We start from the raw sequence: 24,631 nt of genomic DNA on the forward strand, positions 1-24,631 counted from the left end.
TATTGAAACAATAAAAACAAAAGGTAATAAAACTTACAGCAATATAGGGGATAGCTACAGTGGATGACAACAAAAGAAGTTCAATATCCACATACTCTACGGAGCAAATACTGACAGCGCACTTGGGAAATCCTGCTAACCATACATTGAGGAATTAGGAAACATCTGGATTATTTGATTATTCATGAACAAATATGTATTTCATGAGCATCTTCACTGGTATAAAACCATAATTATCCTCCAAACAAGTCAAACGAATCAATCAACATAATGTTTAGAAATGGAACCCGTTTCAAATGAGAAAAAAATAAGAGCAGAATTTTATGGGTCCCTACTGGCATTTAGCTGGGAGTCTGCTTCTCTGCTGCATGTCTATGATCTGTAGATAGTTTATAGGAGCTGGGTGAGGCCTAGGGTGGCCCATCTGCTCTTCCATTGATTAAGGCTACTTATTGTTCACTTGAGGGACACCTCCTATGCAGTTTTAATTCTGAGGCTGTTAGGAGTTCAGGGGTAGAGGGGAAGCCCAGCATATTTTACCCTGCTCAAGCCTCAGGTGAGAAAGGAAGTGGGAATCATTTTCAAGAGCCCTATAGTGTTCCAATACCCCAGCTTCACCATTAAGATCTTCCAATACCTACACACAGCTTCATTCACCGCCTTCCACGGTGGGACTCTCCCTACCCCTTGCTCCAACATTTACCTGGGATTTGGGGAAAGTAGTGTCTCTTTATAATCTCAGTTTGACTACTGTTGCCACTGGCACTGTTGGGACTACAGAGTTGCATGGCAGAACATCTACTCAAATGAGGTGCAAAAATCCCACCTTTAGTACAACAAGACTGCTATCACTATGCAAAGGCTTTTGAGGTGCATGCAAGCCAATTCTTCAGGTGATGGGGTGGAAACCCGAACATTGAGAAAACCCTGCCCTGCCTTTGAAACTAATTGTATCGATTGTTAATTTAAAACAAAATGTTTATCAACCTATTCAGACATAGTTCACTTCTGGCATAAGGCTGGACATTAGCACTGCACCACAAGACCCTCCTCCAGAAGGTTAATTGTACATAGGCAGGTGTTGAACTGAGGATTCACCTGTAGTGACTCTATCTATAGGCCAGATGTCCAGGTTCAAGTCTCATTTGCCATGCAAGTCTGAGATAACATGTCTGTACATTAGACTAGATTCCCTACAGTGTGGAAACAGGTCCTTCGGCCCAACAAGTCCACACCGCCCCTCCAAAGAGCAACCCACCCAGTCCCTTTTCCCTCTGACTAACATAGCTAATACAATGGGCTATTTAGCATGGCCAGTTCACCTGACCTGCACATCTTTGGACTGTGGGAGGAAACCGGAGCACCTGGAGGAAACACACGCAGACATGGGGAGCATGTGCAAACTCCACACAGACAGTCGCTGAGGCTGGAATGGAACCTGGGACCCTGGTGCTGTGAGGCAGCAGTGCTAACCACTGATATGTATAATCATTTAAGTAAACTGTTAAGGAGATTGAAATTATGGTTACTGGATTGAAGAGAGATGCATATAATGTAATGGGTATCTCTTGTGAATAGGTCCTTCATTTTTTTTCCTCAATGTTTTGTACTGAGAAAGGCAGTTAAAGTGCTGGTGGTTGGGTTGGTTGGTCCGGGTGTCCCAGAGGTGTTCCCTGAAACGTTCCGCAAGTAGGTGGCCCGTCTCCCCAATATAGAGGAGGCCACATCGGGTGCAGCGGATGCAATAGATGATGTGTGTGGAAGTGCTGGTGAATTTGTGGCGGATATGGAAGAATCCCTTGGGGCCTTGGACAGAGGTAAGGGAGGAGGTGTGGGCCCAAGTTTTGCATTTCTTGCAGTTGCAGGGGAAGGGGCCGGGAGAGGAGGTTGGGTTGGTGGTGGGTGTGGACCTGACAAGGGAGTCACAGAGGGAGTGGTCTTTTCGGAACGCTAATAGGGGAGGGGAGGGAAATATATCCCTCGTGGTGGGGTCCGTTTGGAGGTGGCGGAAATGACGGCGGATGATACGCTGTATACGGAGGTTGGTGGGGTGGTAGGTGAGAACCATTGGCGTTCTGTCCTGGTGGCGGTTGGAGGGGCAGGGCTCAAGGGCGGAGGAGCGGGAAGTGGAGGAGATGCGGTGGAGGGCATCGTCGATCACGTCTGGGGGGAATCTGCGGTCTTTGAAGAAGGAGGCCATCTGGGCTGAGAAAGGCAGCCATCTCTGACTGGTAACATTCATGTAACAGACAAGTCCACAAGTTGTTAGAGGCAATATTTAAATCTCCCGAGCAATAGCAAGGGGGCTAACTGCAAGGTTTTCAACAGGTCATTCAGGACTGTTGAGGATCCAGTCACTGAACATCTTTCAAAAGTGATAATGGGCAGAATGTTATAGTGGCTTGAATGACATGGGCTACAGCGAGATCTGCGGCAGAATCGAGTTAGCAATTCAGCAAAGCCTATGAGGACCTGGGAGCATCTTGCTGCATCTTTTATGCATCTACTAAGCAGCAAGGAGAGTTTCACTTAAGGAACTAGCAAGTTGTTAATTATGGAGGATTATTGCTTGCTACATGACTGATGAACAACATTAATAAGTGATGCCTTATTAAATGCTCAGCTTCCAACCTCACCAAAGACAGCAAACAAACTACAGATCAAGAATTCTCAACCTAAAGTTCAAAGTGAGTACCTGACAATGTCAGCTTGTTACTTGCTCCAAGAGACTTCCCTGTTGAATGGTATACCAAAGCAAACATAGGCTCCTTCTAATGGGGCCAGGAAAATAATAATGAGAAACCAGGGAAATGGTAGAGGAGTTGAATAAATACTTTGCATCGATCTTCACAGCAGAAGACACAAATAATATTCTGAAGTTTATATAATCAAAGGACAAAAGTGGGGAGGAAATAAACAAAATGACGATCACTCGAAATAAAGTACATAGGAACTAACGGTACTAAAGGCCCTGGACTTGATGGGTTGTATCCAAGTATATTAAAGACAATCGCTACAGAGATAGTAAACCTTGAGTAATCTTCCAAGTGTCCTTAGATTCTGGATAACCTAATGATTGTCTGGTGTAGGACATTAACTGGAGACTCACCTGTGCTCACGTACTGAAAGGAGACAGAAACTGACTCTTCAGACTGGAGACAAATGAGATGCAATGTGTATTTTTCAAAAAAATCCATTCATGGCATCAGGGTGTTACTGGCTGGTCAGCATTTATTACCCATCCCTAGTTGCCTGTGAGAAGGTGGTGGTGAGCTACCTTCTGACACCACCACTGTTGGTTGATTCACAATGCAGTTAGAGAGGGAATTCCAGAATTTTGAACCAGTAACAGAATGGCAATGTTTTTCCAAGTCAGGATGGCGACTGGCTAGGAGAGAAAATTACAGGTGGTGGTGTTCCTATGTGTTTATTGCCCTTGTCCAAGATGGAAGTTGTCAGGTTTGGAAGATGTTGCCTAAGGACCTTTGGTGAATTCCTACAATACATCTTGTAGACAGCATTGAGCGTCGGTGGTGGAGGGAATGGATGTCTGTGGATGTGGTGCCAATCAAGTGGGCTACTTTGTCCTGGATGGTTTCAAGCTTATTAAGTGTTGTTGGAGCTGTAGCCATTCAGAAAAGTGTGAATTTCTGTATAAGTGTGTAAACACATGGGCCCAGTTTTATTGTTCACCATCTGGCTGTGTTCTACCATTGAGTACTTTAATTTTTATTCCATGGTTGTAGTGAATTAACAAAAAAAAGTACAATTATGTGATTATACAAACTCACATCAGAATCAAACGTATGAAAAGAAAATCAACAGGACCAAACCAACACAGATAATAATTATACTTCACGAATCCAGTATTAAATCTACATATTTAGCAACTTGGTTTGTGTATACACAATGGAGTACTCTGCACAGTAGAAAGATCAGAAGTATATGTGACAATGCATTAAAAATAGCATTCACAACACTATACTAAAATAACTTTAATGTTGCTTTTCTTTGTACTGTGCTGTTACTTGTAAATCATCAATCGAATACTGACAGACAGTAAATGTCATATTATTTAGACTTCTGTTCTAGTGGGAAACGATTGATTAATGTTAATACATGGTACTGCAACTGTCACTACATTAGCACAAACCACAGCAAATGACAAGCTACTTATGTAATGTGTCATCATCATTCGCCAAGATCCATGTCAATGACAGGTGATGTCTGTTCAGTGCTATCTGTTATGGCAAAATCCAAACTCTATCTGTCATTGCTATCTGGTTGTACTTGTTCCATAAAGAGAACTGATTATACCTAGTGTCTTGAGTCCTGTTAATTGATCTCAACTGTGTGTGCCTGGCAGGTGATGCCGACCAGCAATCCCTGCGGCTCTGTTTACTGTTGAATATAGCCAGTGACATGATAAAACAGATTGTAATTCTTCCTTCAGTGATATGGGGAATGGATTCAGGGGCTTGACTCTTCTCATTTATCAATAAAATCAATCTCCATTGCTTATAAATGAGTCTTTAATCATGACAGGAAAGAACCATGAAGTCTGGAGCTAAATGGATACCTCATACAAAGATAGTTTATAAATAACAAGGCTACTTGTTATCTTTACTTCGTATGAATATGTGCTAAAGATAGTCGTGAAAGATAATTACCCATAACTAATGGCCATAGAATGCTGTGTTGTATAAGCCAAACCACAGCAAAGAATTACAATCTATCAACTTTTGATTTTAAGTTCTTTGAAAATTTACTTCCTCATATAACCAAAGCAATAGATGCCTCAGCCCATTTCACATTAAAGTCAGTTGCTCAGAAAGGCTTTGTATTGGCGATAATATCAGGAAGATGCAAATAGAAACTCTGACAATAGCCAAGTCTGCCCTCCACACCCTGATCATCCAAAGTAAATTACAAATAATCTCATCTAGTGTTTTGGAAACAGACTGGGGTTGGAGAAGCAACACAGGATGAAACAACCAAAACAAAAAGGTTCTAACTCTGCCCATGGTGAAGATTCATATTTGCAACAGTGAAAACACATGATTTGGGTTGAAGACATATGGAGAGACAGAGGATGAAATTATCCAGGCCTGGCGGTCAGAAATGAACATAATTAGATGGAATGCCGGAGAACCAGAACCCAGCTATGTGATGAACCAGTGCGGACTGGCTCTCAGTGTGGAATGAGTCCCTCAGACTGCACTATTGTTGCATGAAAGTGGGACCAAATCAAGTGCAAGGTGGGGGTGACTGCGAACCACCCCCCACTTCCTCACTTAACACTTGCATGTGAGCCCCCTCAGGCAACCATAAGAACATCCCCAAACAGCACCTATCTTTCCTGTGGGCAAATCTTAGTTCTGGGAGTCAAGGAAATGTTGTCTCACTTACTGTGTTCTGGGGCTACTGATCTCTGACGATTTTGAAAATGTGTGCAAACATCTAAAACTTATAAACTGTTTTTTGTTTTCTGGTCGAAAACCCTGCGGCTCCCTGATTTCTGTAAAATGTGGTGGGTCTTCTCTCTTTATCACATCACAGATCTCACTCATAGAAACTCTCATGCTTTCAAAGCTGGTCGTCTAGCTGTTATCATTACTCTTGGGTTAGCTCAGGTCAGGTCCTTTCAGTAAGGCAGAAATTGACCATCCAGCAGACTATGTGGCTGTGATTCGTAACAGAATTTAACAAAATTTAATGGCAGACAAAAGAACGTAAAGGTTTAGATATATATTCTTAAAACACACTGCTAAATAATGCAGGATCATGAATATAAAAATGGATCAAACAAGTACTGAAAAACCAATGACATGACAGTTGAATAATTGGGAAAGTTGATCTTACTTTTGGTAAATTTAAGAATTTTCATAAGAAATAGTATCAGCCTTAATCCCAACTGCAGAGCAACCACAATTTGACCCATGTGGTTTTGTGGTCTTCAAATAAGGGTGACAACCTATTTACAAGGTGGTTAAATTACGGACAATTTGTGGCAGTGCATGTGAAATCATGAGAGATTTACTTGAAACTGTCCTGATCTTTTACACGGTATGCTTTTTTAATTGGAAAGTACTTCTATTAAATAAATTTGCAATCAATTCATGCCCAGAATGGAGGTTAAACAACAGTGTGGACTAACCTGTGGGCCCACTGAGATGCTTTTTTTATTTTAGATTAGATTACTTAGTGTGGAAAGAGGCCCTTTGGCCCAACAAATCCATACCGACCCGCCGAAGCGCAACCCACCCAGACCCATTCCCCTACATTTACCCCTGCCCCTAACACTACGGGCAATTTAGCATGGCCAATTCATCTAACCTGCACATTTGTGGACTGTGGGAGGAAACCTACGCAGATACAGGGAGAATGTGCAAATTCCACACAGTCTCCTGAGGCGGGAAAAACCCGGTCTCTGGCTCTGTGAGGCAGCAGTGCTAACCACTGTGCCACCATGCCGCCCACAATTAGAGTAAACACTTATAGTAAATGTATAAAACTAATTTATCATGATAAATCTCCAAACACAGCAAGTAGACATGCATGAAGAAAAATGAAATCAGCTGCTCAGAAAAAGACAAAACTGGGTGCGGTATTTAACACTGCAAATTACCTATCCTAATACCCATTGCACTGTCAGTCTCTTCTGATTGTAGGATTTGCAGTAGTCTTTGCTATTACTTGTTGTTTTGTAATTTCTGGGACCTTAAACTTTCATACAAATCATCGAGACATTTTGAGTGGTGTCTTGGCGCACCGAATGCACTGGTGCAGTGCAGTTTATTCACTATTTAATTATTCTGATAAGGGGGATTTGTTGATATTTGTGAGCAGATGTAGAAAATCTACTGACGGAAAATGGTCACTTGTACTTAAGCGCTACAAACAAATGATATAAATTAGTTAAAACAATGATTAAATTGCATTTTTACCAAAACGACTTCTACAGTTTCAAAAATATAGCAGGCATAATGAAAATTGAGATCCAGCAGTCATTTAGAAATTGGTAATAAGAACTGAAAGTATTGCAGATGTTGTAAATCAGAAACAAAAACAGAGGTTGCTGGAAAAGCTCAGCAGGTCTGGCAGCATCTGTGGAGAGAACAAAGTTAATGTTTTGGGTCACCGGACCCAAAATGTTAACTTTGATTTCTCTCCACAGATGCTGCCAGACTGCAGAGTTTTTCCAGCAACTTCTGTTTTTGCTTCTGATTTAGAAATTGTTGCAAAGCAAGGTAGCAGGAAGTGCAACACATAAAACTTTGGAATGGTAAAGATAAGTTTGTGAAATGGATTTTCCACATAATAAATGACCAACTCCAGCTTTGTGAATGTAAATATTGCATACATATTCAAGTGAAATGAGTAATCAGTTAATACAATGCAAACAAGTTTTAGGAGTTAGCATTGTGGTTATGTTGTTGGACTGGTATTCTGGAGGCCTTTACTAATACATTATTTACCTAAGAAGAATCTGGAACTGGAGCAGGCCTGTAAATAAGTTTTTTTTTAATTGATTCATAAGGTGTGGGCTTCACTTGCTGAGCCAACACATATTGCCCATCCCAACTAGTCCTTAAAATAGTGCAAAGACAGCTTTCCTTCAACCTCTGTAGTTCAATTTGTATAGGTAGATTCTCAGTGCTGTTAGAAAAGGAATTCCAGAATTTTGACCCAGCAATACTGAAGGGACAGAGGTATATTTACAAGTCATGATGGTGGGTGGCTTGGAGAAAGACTTGGAGGCGATGCAGTTCCTATGCATCTGCTGTCCTTGTCATTCTAGATGGTGGTAATCACAGCTTTTGAGGGTGCTGTCTAAGGAGCATCTTGTAGGTGCTACATACGGCCACTACTGTGCATCGGTAATGAAGGAAGTGAATGTTTGAAGATGTGGTGCCAATCAAATGGGCTGATTTGACCTGGATGGTCTAAAGCTGCTCGAGTGCTATTGGAGCTGTGTTGGGGAGGAAATGAGGAAATTGGGGAGTACTCCATCACACTCCTGACTTATGCTTTGTAGATGGTGGAAAGATATAAGGAAATCAGAAGATGTATTTATATGGCAGAATGTGATAAATCAACAGGAGGTTTTATTGCCTAAGTTTCACTTGATGCTATAAGGCATCATAGGGGTGAGGACTAGGACAACTTCCTCTCAATTGAATGCCACTTTGTTGCAGCTTTGCTGGGTCTGTCCTGCCAATGGGACAGGACATACCCAATGGATAGTGTTGCCTGGGGCATTATCAGTTAGGTGTGATACTATAAGTATGAATATGCCAGGATGTTGCTTGACTAAGGGGAGGTTTAAACTAAAATGGCAGTGAAATGGGAACCTGTACAGGGAGACAGAAGAGAGAGAAACAAGGGTAAAAGGCAGAAGACAGGATGGGAAATAAGAAAAGTGATAGGCAGAAAATTCAAGGACAAGATTCAAACAGAGACAGAAAAAACAGCGTGACGAAGAATGTTAAAAAGATAAGCCTTGAGACACTGTGCAGCTAAATGCACAGACCATTGAAATAAAGTGAATGAATTAACCTGCAAACAGACGTTAAAGGAATATTACAGTTGGGATTATAGAGATGGGACTGCAATAGGGATGGGAACTGAATGTCCAGGACAGTCAAAAAGGAAAAGCAAGTGGAGTAGTATTGCTGGATAAAGACATACTAATACATTAGTGAGGAATCATATTAGCTCCTCTGAGGTGGAAATTATATAGACAGAACTTAGAAAGTGCATACAACAATAATGGGGGTTGTTTATGGACCCAAAACTGTAGTGGTAACATTGAGGGAGGTAGTAAACAGGAACTTAGAGATGCAAACAATTAAGATACAATGTAATCACGAGCAACTTTATTCTGCATATAAATTGAGCAAATCAAATCTGCAACAATACATTTTTCTCATTAGTATTTCTCAAAGTATTTTTCTCATTAACAAGGTTGTTTGGCATGCAAACAGTTAACCCAAGTTGACACCCATTTGATGCATGTCATTCAGATGTGACGTGGGTGGGGGTGTGGCCAAGCACCGATAGGCCTAGGGTTTTTCTGTGAGCACCCCCACGTCGATATCCACTCGATGTGCGACACTCAGATGCGACTTGGGAGGGCGTGGCCAAGCACCGAAGGCCTACTCTTACTTAGAAATCTGTTCCTCCGGTAAGATTTTTTCAAAATTTTACCATTAAACTGTCACTTATTGTGAAAACCGAAAAATTCCAAAATCCGAAAAACAGCTGGTCCTGAGCATTTTGGATAAAGGATTGTCTACCTGTACTGTAGAGTGAAATTCCTAAAATATATATGGTTTGGGTTTCTAGATCAGTATGTTGAGGAACTAATTTGAGAACAGGCCATCCTAGACTGGATATTGTGTAATGAGAAAAGAATAATTCCCAATCTAGCTGTGCAAGGTCTTTTGGGACAGAGTGACCATAATATGATAGAATTCTCCATTTAGATGGAGAGTGATGTAATTGATTCTGAGATTTTGGTCCTGAATGGGATGATGGTGGATAGGTAATGGCAAGCCTTTAAAGAACATGTGAAGGAACTACAACACTTGTTCATTTCACTCTGGCAAAAAAAAGGGACAAGTTGACCTAACCATAGCTAACATGGGAAATTAGAGATAGTATTAGATCCAAGGAAAGGGCATACAAATTGGCCCAAAAAAGCAGATCTGAGATTTGGGAGCAGTTTAGAATTTTAGCAAAGGAGGACAATGATTAATGACAAGCAGGTCCCTTTTAGTCATAAGCAGGGTAAGTTATAACGGGGTACAAAATTAAGTAAATAAATATTTTGGTTCTGTCTTCACAGAGGAGGACACAAATAACATCCCACAAATGTTGGAGAATGTGGGATGTAATGAGAGGGAGGAACTGAAGGAAATCAGTCATTAGTAGGAAAATGGCGGAAATTAGGGCAAATAAATCTACTGGACCAGATATCTACATTCTGGAGTACTTAAGGAAGTGGACCTAGAAATAGATTGATTGTTGGTCATTTTTTTATAGATTTTGGAACAGCTCATTCAGATTGTAGAGCAGCTAATGTAACCTCACTATTTAAAAATGGAGGCAGAGAGAATACAGGGACTTATAGACTGGTTAGCCTGGCATCGGTAGTGGGGAAATGATAGAGTCCATTGTAAGACTTAATAGCAAAGCAATTGGAATACATGGATCAGAAGGGGTCAGCATGGATTAACGAATTGGGAAACAATGCTTGACAAAACTCCTGGAACTTTTCAAGGATTAACTAGTAGAACTCATAACAGGGAGCTGTGGATGTGGTTCACTTGGACTTTCAGAAGACTCTTAATAAGGTCTTGCACAAGAGACTAGCATGTAAACGTAAAGCTCACAGGATTGGAGGCAGTGTACTGACATTGATAGAGAATTTGTTGGCAGACGGGATACAAAGGGTAGGAATAAATGGGTCTTTTTTCAAGCAGCAGGCAGTAATTATTGGGGTACCACAGGGATTGGTGGTAGGACCTCAGTGATTCACAATATACGTTAATGATTTAAATGAGGGAACTAAATGCAATCTCTCCATGTTTGCAGATGACAAAAAGCTGGGTGGGAAGCTGAGTTGTGCAGGGGATGCAGAGATGTTTCAGTATGATTTGGACAAGTTGAATGAAAGGACAAATGCTTCACAGATTAAGTAGAATGTGTATCATTGTGAGGTTATTGACTTTGGTAGCAAAAAACAAGAAGTCATATTATTATCTGAAAGGCAATACGTTGAGAAAGAGAAAGGTGCAATGAAACCCAAATGTCCTTGTCCACCAATCACTGAAAGTAAACAGGTAGGAGCAGTCAGCGAAAAAGACAGCAAATAGCATGTTGGCCTTGGCCTTCATAGAAAAAGATTTGAGTACAGAGGAGGGATGTTTTGCTGCAATTGTACAGGAGACCACACCTGGAGTTTTGTGTGCAGTTTTAGACTTCATATCTCAGAAAGAATGTTCTGTCTATGGAAGAAATACAACAAAGTTTTATCAGACTGATTCCTGGAATGGCAGGATTGACCTATGAAGACAAAGACAAGAATGAAGGGTGATCTCGTAGAAACATATATAATTTGAACAGGTTTAGATAGGGTAAACACATGAAGGACGACTGTGGAGTCCAGAACAACGGGTCACAGTTAAAGATACATGGTACGACGTTTAGGACTGAGATGAGGGAAAATTTCTTTTCCAAGAGATTGGTGAGTTGGTGTAATTCTCTGCTACAGGAACCAGATAACAACATCAAATGTTTTTAAGAAAATATAGTTCTTAGAGCTAAAGGAATCAAAGGGCAAGGGAAGAAAGTACTGAGCACTGAGCTTGTTGCTCAGCCACAATCATATTCCATGGTGGAGAAGGCTTTAAGGGCAGAATTGCCTATTCCTGCTCCTATTTTCTGTGTTTCTAATCTGAGACAGCCCTACCAATTTTGGTATTCGCCCCCAGATTTTACTATTTTTAATTTTGATGCCAGGTGGTCTGTTCAGTTTCTTTCCTTTTTTGAGCTATTTTAATGTTTAGATACAACTGAGTGGTTTAGCAGGCCTATTCAGAGGCAACCACATTGCTGCAAATCTGGAATCTTATGTAGGCCAGATTATGTTTCCTTCCCTAAGGTACATATCAGATCATATTTTTTCACGGCAATCAACAAACGATGCCTTAATGGTCATCATTAGACTTTTAACGTCGGATTTTTTACCTGGTCTCTTGATTACTAGTCCAACAACAGTACCACTACACTATCATCTCTCCCTGATAAGTAGAGGAAAGGCACAAAGAACACTGGAAAGGCAATACTGATAGGAGAATCCATAGTTAAGAAAGTAGAGGGTGTTTCTGTGGTTGAAGATCTAAGTCCAAGATAGTACATTGCCTCTCTGGTGTGAGGCAATATGTCAAGATAGTATGATGCCTCCCTAGAGCCAGGTCTGGAATGACGTTGAATGACTGCAGATCATTCTCTGAGTTGAGGGTAAACAGTTAGCAATTTAGTCCATATCAGTTTCACTGAGATAGATAAAAAGGAGAGTGTGGTCCTACAGTCAGAATTTTGGGGGCTAGGTAGGAAATTAGTAAGAATTATAATTTCCTCAAAAATGATAATTTCCAGATTATCCTTGATACCATGTGTAAACGAATATAAAAATGGGAAGATAAAGCAGATAAACAGTTTGGAGGAGGGGAAATGTCAGCTTACAAAAGAAATGGATATAGCAGCATTACAGGGCCGCTACTTGGATAACAATATGCAGAGTGGGACAAGGGACACAAAGTGTACTAACATAAATAGGGTAAAAGGGGAAATATGGTAAAAAGGCAAAATTAATGGTTCTTTACTTGAATGCGTATAGCATTCAGAACAAAATAAATGAATTAACAGCACAAATAGAGATTAATGGATATGATCATACAATCATTATAGAGACATGCTTAAAAGACGACCAAATTTAGGAACTTTTCTTGGCAGACAATTGCACTATGAAGGATAGTAAGCATGTGAGGTACCCACTGTACATGGCCCAGCCTGCAATGCCAGTGCATTCCATTGAAAAGACTTGAGTAGTTGTTCCCTCATGCTTTTGGACCTGGACCTTGAATTGCTGCAGGTTTTGGATCACAGGGTGGCAGAGGTGGCAAAGAAAAGCATTGCTGGAAAGTCCTGGGCAGAAGCTCCTGGATGCCAGTATGTTGTTCCTGTTCCCAATGGATGCCTGCTGCTAGCACTGTCTCTTTGTCGAAGGGGCACTTGCCATTGACATTGAGCACCATGCCTTTTATGATGGAGTGCAGGTTGTAGTACATATCCCTCAGTCACCAGATGTTCCACTAGATCTGGATATTCACAGTGGCCATCAACCTTTTTATAGAGATAGCCAGGCACTCACATGCCTGAACCACCACAGAAGTGAAAATGTTAGAAGACTCCTTCTTCCTTCAGCCCATTGTGCCTCTGGGATATCTGTCTTATGCTTCGTTCCTGACTGTGTAGGTCAACCAAGTCTTCTGCCTGTGTTAGAGCCCTTGCTGAATTTTCATTAGTTCTATTTTGTATTTTTATCAATTTTGGTTTGGATCTGTGAACTATGAGCTGAGGTTGCCTTTGGAATATGAGCAGTGTCAAACAAAAGAACAAACAAACTGTTGTGAGGCAAGGTCTGATCTGAATATTAATTTCAAGCTGATGTTTGATCAAAGAGCTCCACGGATGTTTCAGTTCCTGGAAAAAGCAATATGTTTAGCCAGATCGTTGATGCTTGGTCATACACAAGGTTGGTACTTGGGAATTGTTGCCATCAAGTCTAGAGGAGAACCTGATGGTCAAACAGATGGAGAGGCATTGTATTGGGTATCCTGTTCAGTTCCAAACTGTGTTGTTCTGAATGAAGTCCAGAGTCAGATGGTTCCGTAGGCAGGCACTGAGGAAGGCGATGTGGCTGTGGTAGTGAGTCTGCTTGAGGATGTGGCTGAAGAGCTTCAGGGCAGAGGAGAGGACTTTGGGGGCGGGGGAGGGGGGTACAGTGAGAGACTCGCTGAGATCTTTGTAGAAAGAGGAGGAGAACTTCTTCAAGGTAGGCATCCTTCGACAAGGCTATGCAGTAAAGTTAAAATCAACTAGGTGGAAGTGAGGACAGTAGATGCTGGAGATCAGTCGCGAGTGTGTTGCTCGAAAAGCACAGCCAGTCTAATCCCACATGGACCCTGGACCCTATTCAGACCAACACAGTTTGGACCTGAACAGGATACTCAGTACACACTCCAAATCCAAAACCTTCAACAACAGTTCTTTTTCCGGATCCTCTGCTCCACGCTATCAGCCATGCACCACCATCAACTCTAACTGCAGTTAGTCCTGTCCCAGCTCAAAGCCAAACCAGAGAACATCTCTGGGACACCCTCACTCACCAACCCCACCGCCACGTGGCTGAACACTTCAACTCCCCCTCCCACTCTGTCAAGGACATGCAGGTCCTGGGCCTCCTCCACCGCTAAACTGTTACCACCTGATGTCAGGAGAAAGAAAGCCTCATATTCTGCCTTGGGACCCTGCAACCATGGGATGAAATGTGGATTTCAACAGCTTCCTCATTTCCCTTTCCCCACATTATCCCAGTTCCAAGCCTCCAACTCGGTACCACCCTCCAGACCTGCCCATCACTTACCCCTCTGACCTATCACCTTCTCCCTCACCTTCATCCACCTGTCGCTTTCTCAGCTACTTTCTCCCCAACCCCACGCCCTCCCATTTATCTCTCAGCGATGCCTTGTTGGGTTATCACTGGCTTCCCCTTAGAGATGATAGATCTTGGATGTTCCCTGGCTGCTGGTAGTGCCTGCATAACAGGAGAGGATTAGTTGGATAAGATGTTTTAGAAGGATATGAACCAAATGCAGGCAAGTGGGACTAGTTCTGTGTAAGAAACCGAATTGGCCTGTTTCTGTGCTGCATGTCTCTGTGACTCTAATTAGAATAAATTAACACTGATGGTAATGAGATAACAGCACAGTGTGGTGGAGCTTAGTGCATTATTTATCCGTTGGGGGTTCCCCATTAGCATATTAGCAGATTTGTTCTTCTCTTGCTAGCTTTGCTATCTTCTTCTTGTATGGAGTGAGGAGGTTGATGACCACCACCATTTCCCCCCCCCCACCATCTATTTTAGACTTCTGAGCCTGAGAGTGGGTCAGTTTTTCCTGCATTAAGACAAAGGGAGGGAATGAATATGACGGAAGTGGATGCATGAGCAGTTACTTGTAACATTCATGCAGGAATGGTGCTGAGGTGTCCTCAGTGAGCAAGTAGGACAGGACAAGTTTGTAGTTGCTGAAAATGGGAGGGGTGTAAGAACATGATGAATGAAATACTGAGGGTAGTAGTCCACCAGTCTTGTGGAGATATTTGCGCATGACTGAGTTAATGATGCTTTAAATATTAGGTAGCAGACAGAAGACAGTATTTGTCCTTGTGGAGCATAGGAAATCATTGAACTTCTTGTAGTGCTGCTAGGCGTTCCTTTTAACACTGGAGATAGCACTGACCTGTGTTGTTATCTCTGTCTAGGCTGGCTGGGCTGGTGGCATGGCGTCTTTCCGTTGTCAGCAAAGAAAAGTACCACTTTTCTCTCCACTAGCCCTTCTTTTAGAAGCTAAAAATCTGTCTTCTGAAATCAAGGAGTAAGCTTGAGCTTTCTTGTGTTATATCTTCATGGTTTAGAAACAAGATCCACAGTGTGAACTGGCTGTTTATGGCTTGCATCGTTGGAAGTGGCATCCAACAGGGCTTCAAATAAGGCAATAGAGGCATGGAAGTCTCCGGCAGCGGCAAAGTTATGCCTCACTTGCCACAAGATTGAGGAACACATCCAACATCTGTCACATAATTAATAAGGTGAAAACAGGAAGATTGTGCAAGGTATCTTGACCTGGGCCATGGCAGAGTTGATGCCTTGAAATGTCACACCACATTTTAACTAAAATTGGGAAAATTCAGCCTCGTGTGTCCCATTGAGGATTCTTCAATCTGATTCGTTGAAAAGCCTCCTGCTGCTTTCCCTGGTTACAGAATTCACAGCTTTATAGGAGAGGCCACAATACTAGATCTGATACCAGGTCAAAGAAAATTTCCACTAACTGGATTACAAAAAGTTAATCAGCAAATATACATAAGGTCAACAACAAAAGTTTGTTCCTTCAATATTTACAATAAAACCTAGACCAATGTTTAAGGAACAGATTTCAGCATTCTTGTGCAGAAAGTGTTTTTAAAATTGACTGGCATATAAGTTGACTGAATTTGAATTTATTATTCAGGATTAAAACTCACTTAGCTGCATCCTTCCGTAGTTGTTCATGCTTCATGAGTAGATTTTTTCTCTCCTGGAAAGCCTTGCGGACCATGTAACCCTTGTAAACAGCTTGGATTTTGGAAGCAGCAATGTCTTGAATTGCAGCAATAGATAGTGCTCCATGCTCCAGCATGTACTGAATAACCTCCTGATGTTCTCCAAGCAGGGCATAATCAAGTGGAGTGAACCTGAAACACCAAAGAGGAAACATTTAAAGCAGAGTTCAAAGAACAAAAAACTTAACTAGCTTTAAAATATATGCTGCCACATTCAATACACAAACCCCTGCTTTTAAATTACACGTTGAGATAATCTGTTCTAGCCATGAGGCAAAGGAATCTGCTTAATAATTGGGTCAGAATTAATGAAGGATATACAGTGGTGACCCCGGAATCCAAATGCCCTACTGTACGAACAAATTGGAATCCGAACAATTATTTCGAGAAAATTTTGCCCTAAAATCCTAACACATTTTCAGAATCCGAACACCACATACTGTTTAGGTCACACATTGTTAGTTCAGTTCATCCCGGGAAGTAGTCGTGAAAGCATCTCTCGTGTGTCCAATGCTAGTTTACCTTGTGTTTTCACCTTGATTTGTTCTGTTTTTAAAAAATTATCACCCTTGTGCATTCACCATGGCACCCAAGAAGAGAGGTGAAGCAAATAAGAGTAAGTCCCTCTCCCTCACCCTCTCCCTCCTTCCTCTTCTCCAGCTTCCACATGCACCATTAGCACTCCTCACCTAAGGAAGTTATTTTCATGCCAATACATTTATTTCTTGTTTTTATTATTGTTACTTGATATTTAGGTCATTTACTCATTTTATTTTACCTTAACCGTGTGTATTTGCAGTTAAAAGTGTCTTGAAACGTGGGCGGCACGGTGGCACAGTGGTTAGCACTGCTGCCTCACAGCGCCTGTAGACCCGGGTTCAATTCCCGACTCAGGCGACTGACTGTGTGGAGTTTGCACGTTCTCCCCGTGTCTGCGTGGGTTTCCTCCGGGTGCTCCGGTTTCCTCCCACAGTCACAAAGATGTGCGGGTCAGGTGAATTGGCCAAGCTAAATTGCCCGTAGTGTTAGGTAAGGGGTAAATGTAGGGGTATGGGTGGGTTGCGCTTCGGCGGGTCGGTGTGGACTTGTTGGGCCAAAGGGCCTGTTTCCACACTGTAAGTCTAATCTAATCTAGAAACAGTTCTTCTTTTGGGTTCAGAAACGGATTAATTCACTTTCCATTATTTCTTATGGGAAAATAGTTTCGGAATCCAAACTTTTCGCAGTCTGAACAGCCTCCTAGAATGAATTCAATTCGGATTCTGAGGCACCACTGTATCTCTAAATAGTATATTCAAACTAATGTAAAATAAATACATTTATTGAGGTGTCAGGCTGTTTCCATTATTTGAAGAACTTGCCTCAACCTCTGTTTGCCTCTCTGATCCACCTAACTAGATATTAAAAGAATATTGCCAGCAGCACCTTCAAATTTTATCCAGGAAATATTTGCTTCAGAAAGAAGCTTACCTTGAAAGATTTAACAAAGAAAGTGAGCGGAGGGACATAGAGAGAAGTGAAGGAATTAGATGTAACCGACAGTAAGGAAAGAGATAGAAGGGAACATGCAATGGCTGACAGGCAGAAGAATTGAGAGACATATTGAAGGAAAGTTGGGACAGGTAATAAATAAAACTCATGAAAGGTAAAGATGAAAGGGAAAAAAACGAACATGGGAGGGAAGATCAAAGAAATATAGAAGCAAAGAAGAGAAACACTTTTGTACAAAGTGGTATTTGTAAAGTTGACATAAGGATGTGAAAGATTGCAAATTTCGTTTCTATAGTTAGCTCGAAAAGATTTGGAAATCTTTTGTATTTATGGAACTTTATTTTAAAATATAGGTCAAGGTGACTTTCAATTTAACTATTATGGGAGTGTCCATTTTCCATAGTTTGAAAGATTTGCAAGTTTGGTAGCACACAAGACATAGGAGCAAGAGTAGATCTTTGTCCCCTATTCGATATGATCATGACTGATATTTGGGTTCAATTCCACTTTCCCACCTGCTCCCTATAACACTTAATCTCCTAAGAGAGCGAATGTCTGTTCATTACAACATTAAATTTACTCAATATGGGGTATCTGCATTGACCAAAGTTCACAACCTTTTAAGTGAAACAATTTCTCCATAAATCAGCCTTAAATCATCAGATTTTGTATCTTGAGACTGTGTCATGTTTCAGATTCTTTAACCAACGATACAATCTTTCAGCATCTACCCTATCAATTCCCTTCAAACCCACATTTATTGCGGAGGGTGGAAATGGCTCAGAATGTACTCTGGCTGGGGGATTTCAATATCCACCACTAAGAATGGCTCGGCAGAGCACTATTGAATGAGCTGATAAAATTCTATAGGACATAGCTGCTAAACTGGGTCTGTAGTAAGTGGAGAAGGAACCAACAAGAGGGAAGAACATACCTGACCTCATCTTTTGAGGTGACTGTCTGCGTTCAGATTCTTATGTCTACTAATGTCACTTCTGTGCTTATATCATTCTTCATTATCAGGGCTACCCTTCCTCATTTGACATTCTGTCTGCATTTTTGAAATATTATGTACCTTGGAATATTTATTGATTCCTTTTCATCTATGGCTGCAATGCCAATTAGCTCTAAACTATTTACCACTATTTGTGTCACTAGTTCATCTAATGCTTTTCTTGTAATGTTTTTTACATTCAGATGAGAAACTTAACTTTTTTTTAACTATTCTGTTAAATTTTGTTACACACATTACACTCTTCCATTGCCTCAAGCTTTGTCTCTGTAAATCCCCTTTCACTTGAATTTCTGTATTAGTTTGAAGTCCTGTCCATAGCCCTAGTTATAACATTGGCCAGAATATTAGTCCTAGCCCAAATGCTCCAAGAGTTGAAATTACTTCTTTCACACCACTCGTTGAGCCACACAGATAATTGCAGGAGAAAGTGAGGACTGCAGATGCTGGAGATCAGAGTCGAACAGTGTGGTGCTGGAAAGCACAGCCGGTCAGGCAATATCCCAGGAGGAGAAGAATTGACGTTTCAGGCATAAGTCTTTCACCATGTCAGTTGTAATGTGGTTCAGGTAATATTCCAGGGATGTTTTTGAAATTTTGTGTTTTGTGTTTTAATATCTGTCTACTTAGAAGATAGTAGCACAGTGATAACATTGTTGGGCTATGAAACTAAATTTCAGGCTAATGCTCAGGGGCAATTGATTCAAATCCTACCATGACGGCTGGTGGAACCAAACTCAATTAATAAAATTTGGAATTGAAAGCAAGTCTCAAACATTGTGTCACAAAACGGTCACTGGGTATCATAAAAGCCCATCGGGTTCACCAATTCCCTTTAGGTAAGGAAATCTTCCACCTAAACATAGTTTGACCCAAATGTAACTCCTGACCCGTATGTCAAATGCCCTCAAAAACGGGCTAACAAGTCACTCAGTTTAAAGACAAGGAGGATCAGGCAACACATGCTGGCATCCCATCCCATTCAATGAAAAAAAACTGGATGAGTTCAAGTACACACGTGGGCTCCCTATGTCTGAAGAACTACACCCTTTGTACTCAGTCTCTTTCACTAGTAACCCAGTTCAAATTAGAAACTCATTGTATGGAAGATGACCAAGGTAAACCCAGGAGGTTTTGGTTGATGAGGTGCAGTAAAAATAACATGCTCCCAGAGTTAGCTGTGCCATTCGATTGTTATGCACTGTTTGAAACCAGCTTAGCACTAACGACGGAGAACCATTTCATTGACGAAGGTGTTGCACTCTGAAAGTTTGTGATTTCAAATAAACCTGGTGTCATGTGACTTCTGATTTTGTCCACCCCAGTGTAACACCAGCACCTACGCATCATGGCTACCACCTATTTCTTACGAACACACGAATGAATGATACAGTTTAGAATACAAGTAGCAGGATTTTTGATGAGTTAATATATATTGAGGGTTGAAGCCTGGAAATGGGAATGGCATGGATGAGAATTCCAGCAGTAGAGAAATTGAAGCGCATCAGAGGCAGGAAATATTATGGCAGTGGAGTGGAATAGAATCAGAAACTAAGATGGACATGGTAGCATCAAAATCATCCTTCTGGCTAAGCTGCACCGGGATACTTGATTTACATTCAGAGCTCAGTATTTCATGTAGATGACACACTAAGGCTCAATTTGAATCAAGCCTCAGGCTGATGTTTTTGGGCATCACTTACCATTCCTTTGCTCATCACATGTTTTGACATTAGCTATGCGTGAATTTATTTCATCTTGCCAAACTGCCTGGAAAATTCGCACAATTCCATTGAACATTTCCCCATGTTCATCACCATGCTGTAGAATACTACTATACAAGCACTATCCCCTAAAGCAGGATATCAAAGTCTTGTTTACACCTCTTCCACTAACAAGAACAAAACATTTCTGCATCTGTAAGTAGCACTGCCTGACAATCTCACTCAGCTCTTGGTTGGACAGTTATCTACTGAGTGTTTCTTAATTACCGTAACGGGATAGGGCAGTGGCCAGATTTTTAATGTGTGCAGAATACAACACATTAAATAAAATACATTTATTTGCAATAAAGAACCAGTGGAATTAATTAATGTACTAGCCATCAGATTTTGTGTCAGAGATCTTACATAATAACACAATTTAATTTATTCTTTATATAATCTGAAAACTTTCAACCTGATGGAGATACATTTATTGTTGTGATACACGCATTGAGATATTTACAACTTGTCGTAGCATTCAGACAGGTAGCAGTTCATTATGTTAAACAACATAATCAAACTACAGGTCTCAGCTTTGTTTCAGTAGTGTATTCCTTCATCCGAGTCAGAAGCCCTCGAGACCTGAGGAAAGAATTTAGGCTCCAGTGCAATGCAGCACGAGCAGGAGCACTGCATTGTTGGACATTCTGTTTCTGAGTTGGGACATTAAATTCAGGGACAAATAGTGTGGTGCTGGAAAAACATCCAAGGAGCAGGAGAGTTGATGTTTCAGGCATAAGCCCTTCATCAGGAATGTGGAGGGGTAAGGGGGCTGAGAGTTAAATAAAAGGGTGGGGGTGGGACTGGGGGACAGGTAGCCAGGAAGGTAATACGTGGATACAGATGGGGGGGCAATTGTGATAGATTGGTGGGGAGGGTGGAGCGGATAGGTGGGAAGGAAGATGGGCAGGTGGAACAGGTTAAGAGGGTGGTGCCCAGTGAGAGGGTTGGATGAGGTGTAGGGAGGGCAGATATGGAAATTAGTGAAGTAGATGTCGATGCTGTGTGGTTGAAGGATTCCAAGGTGGGAGATGAGGTGTTCTTCCTCCAGTCATCCAGTGGCTTCAAGTTGGCTGTAGTGGAGGCCCAGGACTTGCCTGTCCTTTGTGGGGTGGGACGGGGAGTTGAAGTGGTCGGCAACAGGCCGGTGGGGTTCTGGAGTGCGTGTCCTCGGGTGACTGACTGTGTAGAGTTTGCACGTTCTCCTCGTGTCTGCGTGGATTTCCTCCGGGTGCTCCGGTTTCCTCCCACAGTCCAAAGATGTGCGAGTCAGGTGAATTGGCCATGCTAAATTGCCTGTAGTGTTAGGTAGGGGGTAAATGCAGGGGTATGGATGGGTTGCGCTTCGGCGGGTCGGAGTGAACTTGTTGGGCCGAAGGGCCTGTTTCCACACTGTAAGTAATCTAATCTAATCTAATGTTCACTAAACACTCCGCGAGTTGCCTTCCTGTCTCCCTATGTAGAGGAGACCACATTAAGAGTGATGGACACAGTCAAAGCCTCATCTCTGGTGTCACTAATAGACTCAATGGCATTATTTTAAAAATAACATTGGAGCTAGGATCATGGAAACACAGTGCAGAATGAAGTCATTCAGCTGGTGAGTGCATTAATAACCAAACGTCATAGAAATAAACAAAAATCTGGATATATCTAGAGGTACAATGAGGAGAATTTTTTTCAATCAAATAGTTTTCAAAAAGTGAAGTTCAACAGATTCTTGAGGATGACAAACTTGCAATATTACAAACCAAAAAAACAAAGGAACGTTGGATTAAGCATGACTGCTGTTTCAAAGGAGGTAGCATAATTAGCCCAATGGCTTTTTGGTCAACATTTATGCCTCAATCAGCCAACACTAAAATAGATTATTAAATCATTCTTTCTTTGCAGTTTGTGCGATTTACTGCATATAAATCAGCTGTCATTAGTGCAACATTAACTTTAAAGATACTTAATTAATTGTGAAGTGTTTTGAGACTTGTTCTGAAGTTATGAAAGGTGTGATATAAATTTCTTCCCTTTTTCCAAGATGTTGTTCTGTTTCCAGTATAAAAGATTAACAAAACAGTTATTGGGTTGTTCACTTGTTACTTAAAAAGAAAACCTGGTCACTCTTCTTCAGTAATTGTTTGAAGAGTTTACTGAAGCTTATTTTGCCAGTTTAGTGAGGGTAAAGGGAAGAAAAACATGACATTATAAACCACAATAAATCATTTATTTATTTATTAGATCATCATGGACACCTAATCTGTCGTAGACACATCTTCATAATTTTTTATTTTATTTTGTTCCCTACTTTTTAAAATCTTGGTTCTATAGTCCATTGGCAAGATCTCACTTTCATTATCTGAATGACATTATCTAAAGTAAATAATTGGAAGTATATCTAAAATTACAATTACCACAATTTTATGAGGTACATTGAGAAAATTAGCACTCTGAACTCACAGCTTCTATCTACATTCTGCTTCTTGGGTAGTCCCCTTGAATGGAGGGTGAATTGCTTCCATTCTGTTCAACGGATTCTGCGATATATAATAATGCGTAATCTGCAAACACTATCACATGTGGGACACTTGTCTGAAGTTTCTGCACTATTGATATTGCCTTAACTTAGCTTCTGCACGTTCCCAAGAATGTCTCTAGAAGTGTTTGAACATAAAATAAGGAACAAGAGTAGGCCACTCGGCCCTTTGAACCTTCTAGCCATTGAATAAGACTATGGCTGATCTAATTTTAACTTCAATTCTCCAGTACTGCATAGCTGAATAACATTTCATTCCCTTAGTAATCAAGAGTCTACCTACTTTTGCCTTTAAAACATTTAAAGATTCTGCATCCACTCTCTTTTGAGCAAGGGAATTCCAAAGAATCACAATCTTATAAGGGAAAAATATATTGCCTGTCTCTATCTTAAATGGTTGACCCTTCATTTTTCAACTATGACTGCTAGTTCAATATTCTCCCACAAGAGGAAGTATCCTTTCAACATCCACCTGGTCCCCTCAGGGTCTCCTATCTTTCAATTAAGTAACCTCTGATTCTTCTAAACTCTAGAGGAAACTGGCAGCCTCTCTAAACTTTCCTTATAAGGCAATCTGCTCATTCCAGTTATTTAAATTAGAAATGGAATTATATTTTGTTGTCACATGTACTCAAGCACAGAAGTACGTGAGTACAGTGGAAGTGTACAGTGTCTCCATTTCCAGTGCCATCTTAGGTACAAAGGTACCTAGGTACAAAATCTTACATAAAAGTAGAAAAAAAAACTAAAATAAAAGTTAAACATGATCATTCTTTTTTGTCTTAGCTGAATAATAAAGAAATAAAATTAGAAGTTCTGACATATTTAGCCATGCTGGGCTTGCACTCCCTACATGAGCTCAATTTCCTCTGCTTTGGCTCTCTGGGTGATCTCGGGCTGCCTGCACTCTCTGCAGATACTGAGGTCATCCATCACTGCCACATTGCTCTCTCTCTGCCTGCACTGGGCTCAATCTCAAACTGTCCAAATCCTGATCCAGGCCCCAAACTACTGCCACACTCTGGACCTCTAGCTGACTGTTAAAGTCCTGATCCAGGCCCCCAGACACTGCCACGCTCCAGACCCAATGAAGCTGCAGTGCTGTCTCCATCGCAGCCTCCATGACCAAGTTTTCTCCAGAAGGCAAGTAAATAGCAAAAATCAAATTTAAAAAAAAGAGAAAAGAAAAAAAAAGTGGACGAGCCCACTCAGCTGCTGCTATCTTTCGTATTAGTCTAGTAAACCGTTAGTGAATTGCTTCCAACACATTAACAGCCTTCCATAAGTAGGTGACTAGTACTGCAGACAGTACCCTAGTGCAAACCTCCAGTTTGGTACCTTTCTTATTTTGGACAGTCACAAGCCAGGGACTCTCACAAGCTGACAATTGCTTTTAGGGCAACTCTAAAGGGTTTTCACTGTCCTTCTGGAAATCTTCTGCTGCAACTGAGTTTTGTGTAGGTCAGCTGCTATGGAGTCTGGTATCAGGCATACAAATGACATATTCTGCTTAGTGGAGTTGCTTTTTGAGTGATTAGTGCCTTGATGCTATGGGACTAGTTAGACAAGGATCTTCGTTTTCTTGGTTTAGTGAGGAGCATATCTTCTCATTAGCTGTGGAGGAGGAATTGACTAAGATTCAGCCAATTAAGTGCTATCTGCATCCTGAAACTCCGTAAATAACATTGCAGTGATACTGGTATTGGAATGAAGGTGGTGTAGGTTGATAATTCAGTAAATTATCTTCCTGTCTGTTGATAATTTTTTGGAGGGAGGTGCAGTATTGCAAGAGGAAGATGGAGAAGAAGGCTGGTGCAACATACAGACTAGTTTGACTCAGTCTTCACTGAGATGGAGTCTGTGGTGGTTTTCTTTGGTGAAGAT

The 24,631-nt window shown here is 41.2% G+C and overlaps 1 protein-coding gene and 1 long non-coding RNA gene across 10 annotated transcripts in view; one reads left to right on the forward strand and one right to left on the reverse strand.

Moving 5' to 3' along the window:
- The window catches only part of invs (inversin), a 272,361-nt gene that overhangs the window by 72,861 nt on the left and 174,869 nt on the right, over positions 1–24,631 (reverse strand). For all 8 annotated transcript variants that reach the window (XM_060824802.1, XM_060824803.1, XM_060824805.1 and 5 more), the window contains one exon: positions 15,877–16,086. In XM_060824802.1, coding sequence (XP_060680785.1) covers positions 15,877–16,086 — 210 coding nt within the window. The remainder of the gene's footprint in view (positions 1–15,876; positions 16,087–24,631) is intronic.
- LOC132815721 (uncharacterized) overlaps positions 9,094–24,631 on the forward strand; it is a 32,074-nt gene continuing 16,536 nt past the window's right edge. For both annotated transcript variants that reach the window (XR_009644698.1, XR_009644699.1), the window contains exon 1: positions 9,094–9,187. This is a non-coding gene — a long non-coding RNA (uncharacterized LOC132815721). The remainder of the gene's footprint in view (positions 9,188–24,631) is intronic.

Source organism: Hemiscyllium ocellatum, chromosome 5, assembly GCF_020745735.1.
Source record: "Hemiscyllium ocellatum isolate sHemOce1 chromosome 5, sHemOce1.pat.X.cur, whole genome shotgun sequence".
NCBI lineage: Eukaryota > Metazoa > Chordata > Chondrichthyes > Orectolobiformes > Hemiscylliidae > Hemiscyllium > Hemiscyllium ocellatum.